Here is a 12,068-nt window from a genome sequence, read left to right as displayed (position 1 = left end):
GTGAACCAACTGGGGTCAGGTGCAGTGGCTCATGCCTGTATTATCAGCACTTTGGGAGACCAAGGCAGGCAGATCGCTTGAGATCAAGAGTTCAAGACCAGTCTGGCCAACATGGTGAAACCCCATCCCTACTAAAAGTACAGAAATTAGCCAGGTGTGGTGGCGGGCACCTGTAATACCAGCTGCTCAGGAGGCTGAGGCAGGAGAATCGCTTGAACCCTGGAGGCGGAGGTTGCAGTGAGCCGAGATTGCGCCACTGCACTCCATCCTTGGTGACAGAGTGAGACTCCATCTCAAAAAAATGTATTTTTTAAATTTAAAAAATTAACCAACTGGGGAAAATACCCAATCCATTTGGGGTTATAGTGACATGGTTCTATTACAGTTATAACAGGATCAATAAAATCACCTGCAAAAATGTGTTTTATTAAACAGAGCTTTTGTTTCTCATGATGGTTTCTGAAATGAGAATTTTTTTCCCTACATTTACCAACAGAATGATTCTAATAGAGATTGTAGGCCAGGCACAGTGGCTCATACTTGTAATTCCAACATTTTGGGAGGCTGAAGTGGGAGGATCTCTTGAGGCCAGGAGTTTGAGACCAGCCCAGGCAACAGAATGAGACTCCATCTAAACAAAAAAATAACAAAAATTAGCCAGGTATGGTGGCATGTACCTGTAGTCCTAGCTACTCAGGAAGCTGAGATGAGAGGATCACTTGAACCCAGGAAGGTGAAGCTGCAACGAGCCAAGATTGCACCACTGCACCCTAGCCTGAATGACAGAGCAAGACCCCATCACAAAAAAAAAAAAAAAAGATTATTATAGGGAAAGAAGTATCAGTGTCCAGCCAGGCTCTCATAAACTCTGTGATTCAATTTCTTCTCCCGTTAGCAGATTAGAATACATTATCTCAGCATATATGATCTTCCAGCTCAGGGATATCAGGTTTTGTACAACACTTTTTACTTAAATATACATGACATTTTAATCCTTGGCAGATGACATATTAGAGTCATTAACTTGCATTTGTTGTTTAATTAAATGCCAGGTCCTATTGAAATGAATTTGCTATATGTAAGCCATATTTCATGTGTCTAATATAGGCTGTTTATGATATGACATTTGTATTTTTATAAATATATATATATTTTTTTAATCTTTTTTTACAGAATTATGTTAGAGTTGTGGAGGTTTGGTGGGATGAATATAAAGACTACTTCTATGCTAGTCGTCCTGAATCACAGGCATTACCATATGGGGATATATCGGAGCTGAAAAAATTTCGAGAAGATCACAACTGCAAAAGTTTTAAGTGGTTCATGGAAGAAATAGCTTATGATATCACCTCACACTACCCTTTGCCACCCAAAAATGTTGACTGGGGAGAAGTAAGTAGTCACATCTCAAAGTGTATGTGTTTGTAGACTGAGTTTGGGAGAAGGCAGAGAGAGGTGGAAATATGTGAGTAAGAGAGAAGTATTCTTGGGAAAAAGTTGGGGTAAAAACTGTCTGATAGCATTTACCACCTTTCCACTAAACAGCTACAGCTGCTAGACCCGCTAGCCACCATACTGTCTCCTGGCAGCCTTTGCACATTGGCCCCCTAGCCTGCAACACGTCGACTCTTCACTCCAGCTCCTGGTGCCTCCATGCCCCTTACTCCAACTCCCTTCCTTAACTAATTTCAGTTTATCCTACTGCTCTCAACTTAGAGATCACCAATACTGAAAAGCCCTTCTTACTATTCCCCACTTCATCAAAAAGATGCAGTTCTGTGCTCTTTCCAGGGGTTCTCACAACACCCAAAATCAACCATCTCCCAACCAGTCCGAGTACTTCAGGACCTTGATCACCACTGTGTCCAGGTGGACTGACGCAGGGAACCATATACAATAGACACTCCAACAATGCTTTTCAAATGAATTAAAAATAATTAAAATCAGACAAAAGCATTTTGGCAATCAGACATTGTCATTTCTTTGTTTATTCAAACTTGTCTTCAGACTCACTTCTGATTGCACCCCTCAGCCCCACTGTATTCCTCACAGGTACGCTAAACCTTCCATGAACGTTCAAGTCTACATCCTCTGCTTAATTATGTTCAGCAAATATTGTTTGAGGGCCTACTATGTGCCAGTCACTCTTGTAGATAGAAAACAAGAGAAGCAAAGTCCTTTTTCTCAGGGAACTGGAATGCTACCTGGGGAGAGAGACCAAAAAAGTCTGAGAAAACAAAAATGATAATGACAGATGGTGATAAATGATAATGACACGTAATACTGTCAAGAGGACTTAAGGACAGGATAAGGAAAGCCTCTCAGAGGAGGTGACATTCGTTCTGAGATCCGAATGATAAAGAGTCAGCCAATCAGAGAGTGGAGATGAAGAGAAGCAGACCAACTGCGGAAGCATAGTTCATCTGGAGGCGAATCCCTTATGGGTTGGTGTGTGAAGGGATAAGGGCCAGAATGACATCGAGGTGGTGGTGGTTGTTTTTTTTTTTTCTTTTTTTGAGTAGCTGATTAGGTGACTGCTGAGATTGGAAGACAGTAGGGGAGTGAATGGAGCGGGCAAGGCTTCTGTTGGTGTTCTGGGCATGTGAAGTACCTGCTAGGCGCCCGGGTGGAGCCATTAAGGCCTACTGATCATAGATTGTAGGTTGCACGATGCCAAAGTCCAGAAAAGAGGCCACTTTGGAGATGTGCATTTGGGGCCATCAGCAGGTAGGTCATTTCATGGGACTGAATGAGGTCACTGAGGGAGAAAATACAGATAGACAAGAGAAGACTAGACCCATCCCTCAGAAAGTTCAGGAATAGAAGGAAAAACCAACAGAGGACACTCATGTTGCTCTCTCTGTACTTCTTGCTTTAATATACTTTTTCCCTATACTCTTATTTTACCTGTCGTATTACAGCAGATTATGTTTAACTCCCAACTAGACCATAAACCCTTCAACACACAAATCTCTCTGAGGGCCCAGACAAGTTTATCCAACTGCATGCTTAACTGGCACTTGATTGTCTGACAGGCATGTCACACTCGACATAGCCAAAATTGAACTTCCCATCTCCTCCCCGCAACTCATCTTTGCTGATTTCAAAACTTTGGAGTCTTCCATGAATCCTGTGTTGTTTGTCTCGCACTTCATATCTAGTTCCAGAATCTGTCCCTTCTTGCCTGGTGTAAGCCACCATCATCTCTCACTGACACTAACTTGTTGGCTCTCCTACAGCCTATTTCAAATACAGCAGTCAGAGTGACTGTTTTGAAACGAAGGCAAGTCATGTCCCTCCTCTGCTACAAACCCTGCACCTTCACCTCAAAGTGAAGACAGAGTCCTTTCTGGTGGTCTCCAAGATCCACAACATCTGTCCCCGTTCCTCTCTCGCCTGACCTGCTACTGCTCTCCCCACTCCACTCCAGCCCCACGTCCTCACTGGTCCTCAGACTCCCTCCAGGCATGTGCCTGCCCGTGCTGTTCCCTCTCCCTGGAATGCTTCCCTGCAGATACCCGCATGCATGGCCAGCTCTCACATCTCCTTCAAGTCTGCTGACCTACCACTTCTCAGTGAGGTCCCTCTTGTTACTTCCCAACGCCCTAGCGCCCACCCTAACTTCCTCTTCTTGTCCTTTTTTTCACCACACTTACCACCTTTCGCCACAACAGACAAATTGTCTACTATGTTTTTTAACTTATATTCTGTCTTTTTTCCCTTACATTCCCAGAGTGAATGGAGGCAGGGGCCCACATTCACTGCGGCATGCCCATTACTGAGGTAGGGGGTCTTCATTTTGTTCACTAGTGTTTCAGAGCCTACAACATGCCTGGCACACATCAGGTACTCAATATTTGGTGAGTGAATAAATACATGAATGAATGAATGGAATTTTCTGTCCTTCTTTTACTAGCTCACTCCCAAGTATATCTTCAGTTTAACCTGACATCTGCACTTTATACTTCATTGCTCGGCAGTTCCTTAACATTCCAGGGTAAACCCCTACCTGTTTTAAAGGCGTCTCTTGGGGCAGTCTTTGGAGCTCCTCCAGGCAGGGTGAGCAGCTCTTCCTCTGCACATTCATGCCTCTGTCCTGACTGGCCACTACCCCTCTGTCTGTCTATAGGCGGTGAGGACCATGACTTGCTCCTCTTCGTATCCTCAAAACCTCTTGTCATCATAGGTGCACAGTCAGTATTTGCTGACTGAATGCAAGAATAAAACATTTTATCCAAATACTGTAGTGATTTATAATTCAGAGAAATACATGGTTTTTCCAAAAATAGTTATTTTCATACAAAATGTACATTCCAAAGATGGAAACCTGTGTTTGCTTTTCATCTATGTTGATAGAGAAAAGCCTCACTGCCCAAGCCTGTGCCATGCATGACCTGTGCACCCTAGGCCCCTCGAGGCAGCTACCAAAAGTGCTGCACAGCCATTTGGGAGAGGTCTCTTCCAAATCCAGTCTCTCTCGATATCTAGGGCCAGTGTCTGTTACCACTGTGGTTAGGTAGCTTTCCTCTATTTGCTTCTCATTCACATGAATTACTGTGATTCTGAAATTGTATTTAATGGTAACTGGTTTTTTTCTCTATGGTATTTTATGGAAATTTATAGTCCTTTGCTCTTAGAGAAAGAACCCGTTCCAGTGTTGACTTCACGACCATAAATGATTTCAAAACTATGTAAAGATTGACAATACAGTAATAACCTGTCACTATGCATACCCAGATTTTCCCTATAAACTGTAATATTTACCTTGAAATGTTAAATTCTGATGCCAGAGTTCATTAGAAACTAAACTGTTGCCTGCTTTTTGCATCTTTGTTCATTTTCTTAGATCAGAGGCTTTGAAACTGCTTACTGCATTGATAGCATGGGAAAAACAAATGGAGGCTTTGTTGAACTAGGACCCTGCCACAGGATGGGAGGGAATCAGGTAAACCACCTTACTTTTGTGTTTAAATTGTTCCGCATTGAGGGCCATCAGGTTTATTGATCACAGAATGATCTTTGTACTTTGGTTTTCGATTTGGTAATTTTGTTTGTTTTGATAAAGTAAAACATTCTGTAAAAAAATTGACAGTGTTAAAACATTCACTTAGATGATGGGAATAATGGCAGTATTGGTTTTCATGTAAGCCGTCAGGATCTAGAATTAATGTCTAATACAAGAGATTAAAATATATTCCTGTGGGAGTATATGTCACTACCATAACTATGTAAGCCTAGCTCCCTAACAATTTTTTGCAAATATTGTTCACTAATCCTCATCTTTTTGCCAATAGAGTGTTACTGCCAGTAATGTGTATTTCACTCATATATTCTCTTACTTATGTGGGTATGTTTTTGCCTTTTCATTTTCTCACATTGTTGGTACTTAATAAATTTGTGTTAGTGACCCATTTGGTATCTTAGAGAGTACAGAACTTAATGATTTCAGTGTTAATAAGGCTCGTTATTAACATCAAAATAAATATAATTTGTCTGTGGACTTACAGTTCTAAACAGAAAAATTATGGAAAAATAAGTTAGTCATTCAATTTAATGATAGGAGTTAAGTTTCTTTCTTTTCAAATGTACATCAGCAGGGAAGATGCCTCTGTTACTTATTTCTATCTTTTCCTTTTACAGCTTTTCAGAATCAACGAAGCAAATCAACTCATGCAGTATGACCAGTGTTTGACCAAGGGGGCTGATGGATCAAAAGTTATGATTACACATTGTAATCTAAATGAATTTAAGGAATGGCAGTACTTCAAGGTATTCTGCATTTGAACTTCTGAAATATTATATGCTATTTCATTTTCAATAACATCTAGCATGTGGAATTTCAATAAATAAATCTGAAAACCTGCATTCAAATTCACTTGCATTTTCCTCTCATTTAGTCACTTGCATAGGTTTTCCTGAGCACTGGATGACTCATTGTTCTATAATGAGGCATCACTTTTGTTCTCTCGTACAATATTGTCATGTAATGAGGCCACGATGATGTCTATGACGAGCACTGCTAATTTTAGTAATACAAGCAAGTCAGTGTTCTATGAGGCAGTCATCACCATTGCTCACATCAAAATCTGATTTTTGAAATTTAAGTGAATCATTCATTAAAGTAAAATATGTTTATACTATTAAAAAATTTGGTTAATATTTGATATTGTCCAGCAGGTGGAGATAGAGACAAAGAAAACTTAAAATCTAGGCTTTCGTTTTTATCATTGTTGTGTGCTAAATACAGTGGGATAAATGTAGCTAGTTGCTTGCTTTAATGGTCAAATTTAGTTATTCACGTGACACTGCTGGGGCAGCTTTGTGTTTCAGCTGTGAGTATTTAAAGCTCTGTGGCAAGTTGAGGATTACAACATATTAGTAGATTTATGTATAGTTTTTCAAATTCTAGATTTGGCTAACATAAATCAATTTATTATGAAACAAAAAGTGGGGAAAGCTGCCTCACACTAAAAAATCTGTCAACCCTCCATTTTATTTACTCACCCAGTATTTGTTATCATATCCCATCTGTCATGCAAGCAAGCACTTGTTTGCTATGTAATAATGATAGGACTTAGCTTAACATTCCCTGTTATTGTCATTTACAGGAAGTGATAAGCATGTATCACCTGATGATTTTGTTTCTTACAAGTTAGGAAGGAGAAGAATAGCATAAACCTTAAAGACTGGAGCATTTATTTTCACAAAGAAAAATGAAATATAATAGCAATAAATAGTAGGGGTCAATGAGAACAATATTAGCAAAATAGTAAAAGAAGGCTAACACTCCAGAAACTACATCAAGAAGGAATTGACCAAAAAATGACACATAACATGTTTTAGGTATTTTAAAGGACACAGCACTGAATATACATTTGTGTGTTAGATATTACTAAATATTCACTTGGGGACCAATGATGTGTTAGACTGTAGGGGAGTTCAAAAATGTAGCTAAAGCACACTATTATATAATGGCAGAGAAGAAAGAAATGCAAAAATAGAGATAAGCAAAATGCCATAGGACAGAAAAGAGTGATTCATGGGAGGAATTACTGCTGAGGAGTTTCATAGAGGAAGTGTCATTGCACAAGTCCTGAAGTGTAAAAAGGCTTTCCATGGAAAGTAAATAAGAAAGACTGGATGAGCAAAGACGTGGCATGAAAACATGTAGAAAATTCAAAGAATTGCATTTCATTTGGTATTCCTAAATTGTGCTTGGAGGAAAGAGTACCGAACTTCATATTTTAAGTTTTGGAGAGGGACTGACCTTCTTTGAGAAAGGTAGTGATGGGAAACAATGGCTACTTTTAGGAAAATAATCTGGAAATGTAAGGTATGGACTGATGAAGCAACAAGATCAGCTTGAGCAGCAGTTCTCAAACTTTGTCTTCTGGATTCCCTTTACACTCTTAAAAATTATTGAACTCCCCCACCCCCAAATTGCTTTTGTTTATATAGGTTATCACTAACAATATTTCCAGAATTGGAAATTGTCTGAGAAATTTGTAAAATTTTTATATATTAATTCATCTAAAAGTAACAATAATATACCTACTAAACACTAATTTAAATGACATTTTTAGTGAAAAATAACTGTTTACCCACAAAAAATAGTGAGAAGAATGAAATTCTGTATTTTTGCAAATCCCTTTAATGTATGGTTTAATAGAAGAAGACAGCTGGATTCGGATTCTCATACTCCTGCTTCATTCGGTCTGATCCGATATGTTGCTTTCATTCAATATATGAGGAAAACCCAGCCCCACACAAGCATACAGTTCATAAAGAGAGGGAGTAATTTAATAGCCTTTCATATAATTGTGGCTATTTTTTTATTGCACACCACAACTTAATAAGTAGTAGTTTCTTAAAACTTATTTGCAATGTAGACTGGTATCCTTGAGCATTGTACCTCATTATATGGAAGTACTTGATACGTACTTCCCACTTCATCTCATAGAATTTTTTTTTTAAGTATATCAGGGGTCAAGATTGAATAAAATTAATGTTTTACTGCTTCATCAGTGACATCCTTAAGTGAAACCGGCATTTACTTTTTAACTGTGTGTGGCAATGAACAATACAACTACAGGTACTAGCATAGTTTGATTCATGCTAAGGCACCATCAGTTTTACTCACCATTGCTTTCGCACCATCAGTATAAATGTCGCTAAAGTGAAAAGGCAATGGAGTCTTTGTATTATTATGAAAATAGTTTTGGCCTTACAGACCCAATCCTGGATAGTCTGAGGACCAGACTTTGAGAAGCTCTGAGCTATATTGAAGAAACCTACAACATATGGTGAGGGCCAAACCAGGGCATCTGCAGTGGTGATGGGAAGGAATATAAACCAGAGACATTGCACACATCCATCCTTAGTGACTGGTGTAATGTGAATGAATGAGGGAAAGTGCAGTATTTCCTAAGGACTAGAAAGCTGGGATTGTCATTAGCCAGGATAGAAATAAGAGACATAGATTTGGAGGGGCAGATAATGAATTTAGGTTTGTACACATTGAATGTGAGATACCAGCAGTATATTGTGACTTAACAATGAAAGATCTTAGGACTTGCAAAACTGACAATCAAGAGAAATCCAAAGTCTGAGGTGTGGTTGATAAGCTTGTCCGTTTGCTTAAACTGTTTCCTTATGAAAGCCAAGTGATGATTTCTGATGTCAGTGCTATCAAGAGTCCAAATTTGAAACTTTTTTCTTACTGTGTTTTCCAGAACCTGCACAGATTTACTCATATTCCTTCAGGAAAGTGCTTAGATCGCTCAGAGGTCCTGCATCAAGTATTCATCTCCAATTGTGACTCCAGTAAAACGACTCAAAAATGGGAAATGAATAACATCCATAGTGTTTAGAGAGAATAAAAGAAACCAATAACCTACCTACTGACAAGTAAATTTATACAGGACTGAAAACCGCCTGAAACCTGCTGCAACTATTGTTATTAACTCTGTACAGCTCCAAACCTGGAACCTCCTGATCAGTTTGAAGGACATTGATAAACTGTGATTTTACAATAACATTATCATCTGCAGTTACTGTTTACAAGACTGCTTTTACCTTAAACTTTGTAGATGTTTACATCTTTTTGTTTTGTTTTAAGATGATGTTGGTAATTTGTGCCTTTAGCTCTGTTTTATTAGACAGAGTTAAAGCATGTTGTCTTCTTTGGGATTACACTCAGGGGTCTGAAAGGCAGTTTGATTTTTACTTTTAACACACTTGAAAAAAGGTTGGAGTAGCCAGACTTTCATATATAACTTGGTGATTATCAACCTGTTGTGTCTTTATTTAATTTTACATCTTTTTGAAGCACTGCCACAGGTTATTAGCCAAGGTGGCCTTCCTTCACAGTCATGCTGCTTTTTTGAAAGGTGAATTTCAACACATTTAGTGCCTCTTTCATTTCTCAGTATATATTTCAAGAGCTTGTGATGAAATTTATAGAATGGTAATGATGGACTTGTCACCTGTATGGGGAATACTTTTACTACTCAGAAATGAATTTATGTGCTGCCATTTGCTATAAAGTTGAATGTTGTATGGCTTGAAAAAGAAATGACAATATGGAACATCCCAAGGCTATCCCATAGGGTTGGAAGTTGTGTAGTATTCACTCCCTTACCTACTGGCATTCCCAGTGCCCTCTGTCCATACCTACTTCTAGGATTGCAAAGGAGTCTTCCAACTAGAGAAAAATTGTCCACTGACATTTGGGATTTACTTTTCTCTGTCACCCTCCCTTTTCTCTAATACCTGTCACTATAGAGAACTATTATCAGTTGTTATTGTTATCCCTTGAAAGGGAGGGTGACAACAACAACAAAACACCGCTATAAACACGTCAAAGGTTCATTCTGACTGAGGTAAGACTTTCCAAGCCCTTGTTAGATTAGGCCTTACAAAACTTGTGTGCATTATAACCTAAGCTGTGCAACCTGTGAAGCCAAGAGTGAATTGATGTTTCATTTATATTTTCATCCAAATGACATTATCTGCATGTTTTTAAAATTTAAAAACAAAGGACTATTTACAAATACAGTTTATTAACAAATGTGAACTACTTTCTGTTAGATTAGGTGTTCCCTAGTGTTTCTTAATTTCTTTTTAGGAAGTGTATTTTTATTAATGTTTTTCCAGTGAACAGAAGATTTATTTGGATTTAAATATTTACTAAGACAGTCCCTTTTACGAAAACCAAATATTGCAAATGGTCAATTCGATTTTAATTTCTCAAAAGACACTCTGTTGTTACCCAAAAGATTAAAATGCCTACATTGAGTGCTTTTAAAAAAAACACAAAAAAAAAACTGTGATGATGTGAGCAGAATGGCAAGTAAGTTAAGCATTTTTGATCCTGTAATCATAGTATCATTACAATGAAAGGAATTCACAAACTACTGCCAGAGGAAGTTTGTTTTTTAATTTAAGAGGGAAATATAACCTATGAATTTGTTTCTTCCAAGCTTAGCTCTTAAATTTGGAGAGTCAAAGTTAAACATCCTCAACAGTTTTATTTATAATTTTGAATTGTCAATTTGTATTTTGCTACTGATCTGTGATCAGCCATTTTAACTTTCATCTCTAGGGATGTTTAACATTTATAATTGCAAAATAAATCAACTATAAAAAAAACTTTAAGAGAGAATTGGTACTTTAATTACTTGTGTGTTTGCAAATAGGCTCCATTTTCCATGTTGAGTAGATTATAACCTTATTAACTATGCATAGGCCTAAGAAAGGTGGCAATGAACTGTGCATGTAAATTTTAAATGGGTACTTTGTGCAATTCGTTAAAAGAAGATACTCTATGAATACGATTCTATATATTGAAATCAGAAAACTTACCAAACAAAAACATCAGAAGCTGCTGCCATAATGACTATTTTCTACTGTAGGCTGCTTTGGAAATAATTCCCATTTCCTTGCTTTGTAAGTTGATAATATCACTATGCATTTCTACACATTTTATAAATTTGATTTATGCAGATTTTGATACACTGTATGTTTCTGTAGAAATTGTATAAATATTCAAAATTTTATTAGGGTAAATTTGAGAAACTTATGTATATCTTAATTCTGGGTTGCTTGTTTTTTAGGTGACAAAAAATAAAATATTGTATTTTAATTCATGGGTTTTTTTTGTTGCTTGTAATCATTTCAAATCTAAACACTGCACATTTGAAAGAATTACTTGATTTTACTATTTACAAGACACACTTAATACCTAAAGTATTATAGACCACAGTTATTAGTTGAGTAAGTGCTTCAGTGTTGCTTAGCATTCTGTTACACATGCTTAGAATACTCAAAGCTTATGTATCTGTCGGAAGGAAACAAAGGTTTACTTTTACCTGTTAGCCTATGTATACCAATTTTTTAAGTGTATACTTTTTTAATTACAAAAATTACCCCAGCAACATATATCCTTCTTGGCAGCATATGCTACTATAGAATTGCCTGTTAGAAGCAAAAATGCCTTTAAATCAAATTTGTTTACAACCTGACAGATCAGGTTAAGTGGAGAAAAATGAAGAGAAGGGAAGCCCATCACAATGAAATTAGAAATAGTCCACAGGACCTTGTGGTACAAAACACATTTCAAGAGAAGATACGGTTTGCTAACAGATTCAAGTAAGTGGCTGTGTTGATTTGGGAAACTTTCTCTCAACTGACCTGTCTATTGTCATATCTCTCAATTCTTAGCTGCTGTAGAGGTAGACTAAGAAATTTTAAAAAGTGACATAGCACCAGACTAGAATAAATGGGAGTTCCTTTATTTCTTAAGTTTCTCATAGGGATCTTGGAATATATTTCATTTCTGGACATAAAGTAATTGGGAAAAAAATCCCTATATAATTAAATGGAAAACATGACAAGTACTTCACCAGAGAGTCAGATATCTAACAGGTCAATAGTTTAGGTATGTGAAAATTATTCCATGTGAAAGCACTTTTTAAAACGTGTTGAGCATTATGAAACTGTGTTTTCAATCCTTGGATAGAACTAAGTGCATCTTGAAGAATATCTAAGATATTGTATCCTTTAGATAC

The 12,068-nt window shown here is 37.4% G+C and overlaps 1 protein-coding gene across 3 annotated transcripts in view; it reads left to right on the top strand.

The window, feature by feature from the left end:
- Window positions 1–11,147, top strand: part of GALNT7 (polypeptide N-acetylgalactosaminyltransferase 7) — a 153,456-nt gene extending 142,309 nt beyond the window's left edge. For all 3 annotated transcript variants that reach the window (XM_050792466.1, XM_050792467.1, XM_050792468.1), the window contains exons 9-12: window positions 1,174–1,392; window positions 4,847–4,945; window positions 5,641–5,769; window positions 8,733–11,147. In XM_050792466.1, coding sequence (XP_050648423.1) covers window positions 1,174–1,392; window positions 4,847–4,945; window positions 5,641–5,769; window positions 8,733–8,870 — 585 coding nt within the window. In that variant the 3' untranslated portion in view covers window positions 8,871–11,147. The remainder of the gene's footprint in view (window positions 1–1,173; window positions 1,393–4,846; window positions 4,946–5,640; window positions 5,770–8,732) is intronic.
- Window positions 11,148–12,068: the final 921 nt, after the last annotated feature.

Source organism: Macaca thibetana, chromosome 5, assembly GCF_024542745.1.
Source record: "Macaca thibetana thibetana isolate TM-01 chromosome 5, ASM2454274v1, whole genome shotgun sequence".
Lineage (NCBI taxonomy): Eukaryota > Metazoa > Chordata > Mammalia > Primates > Cercopithecidae > Macaca > Macaca thibetana.
Note: the sequence above shows the minus strand (reverse complement) of the source record. Positions and strands in the feature narration are given on the sequence as shown.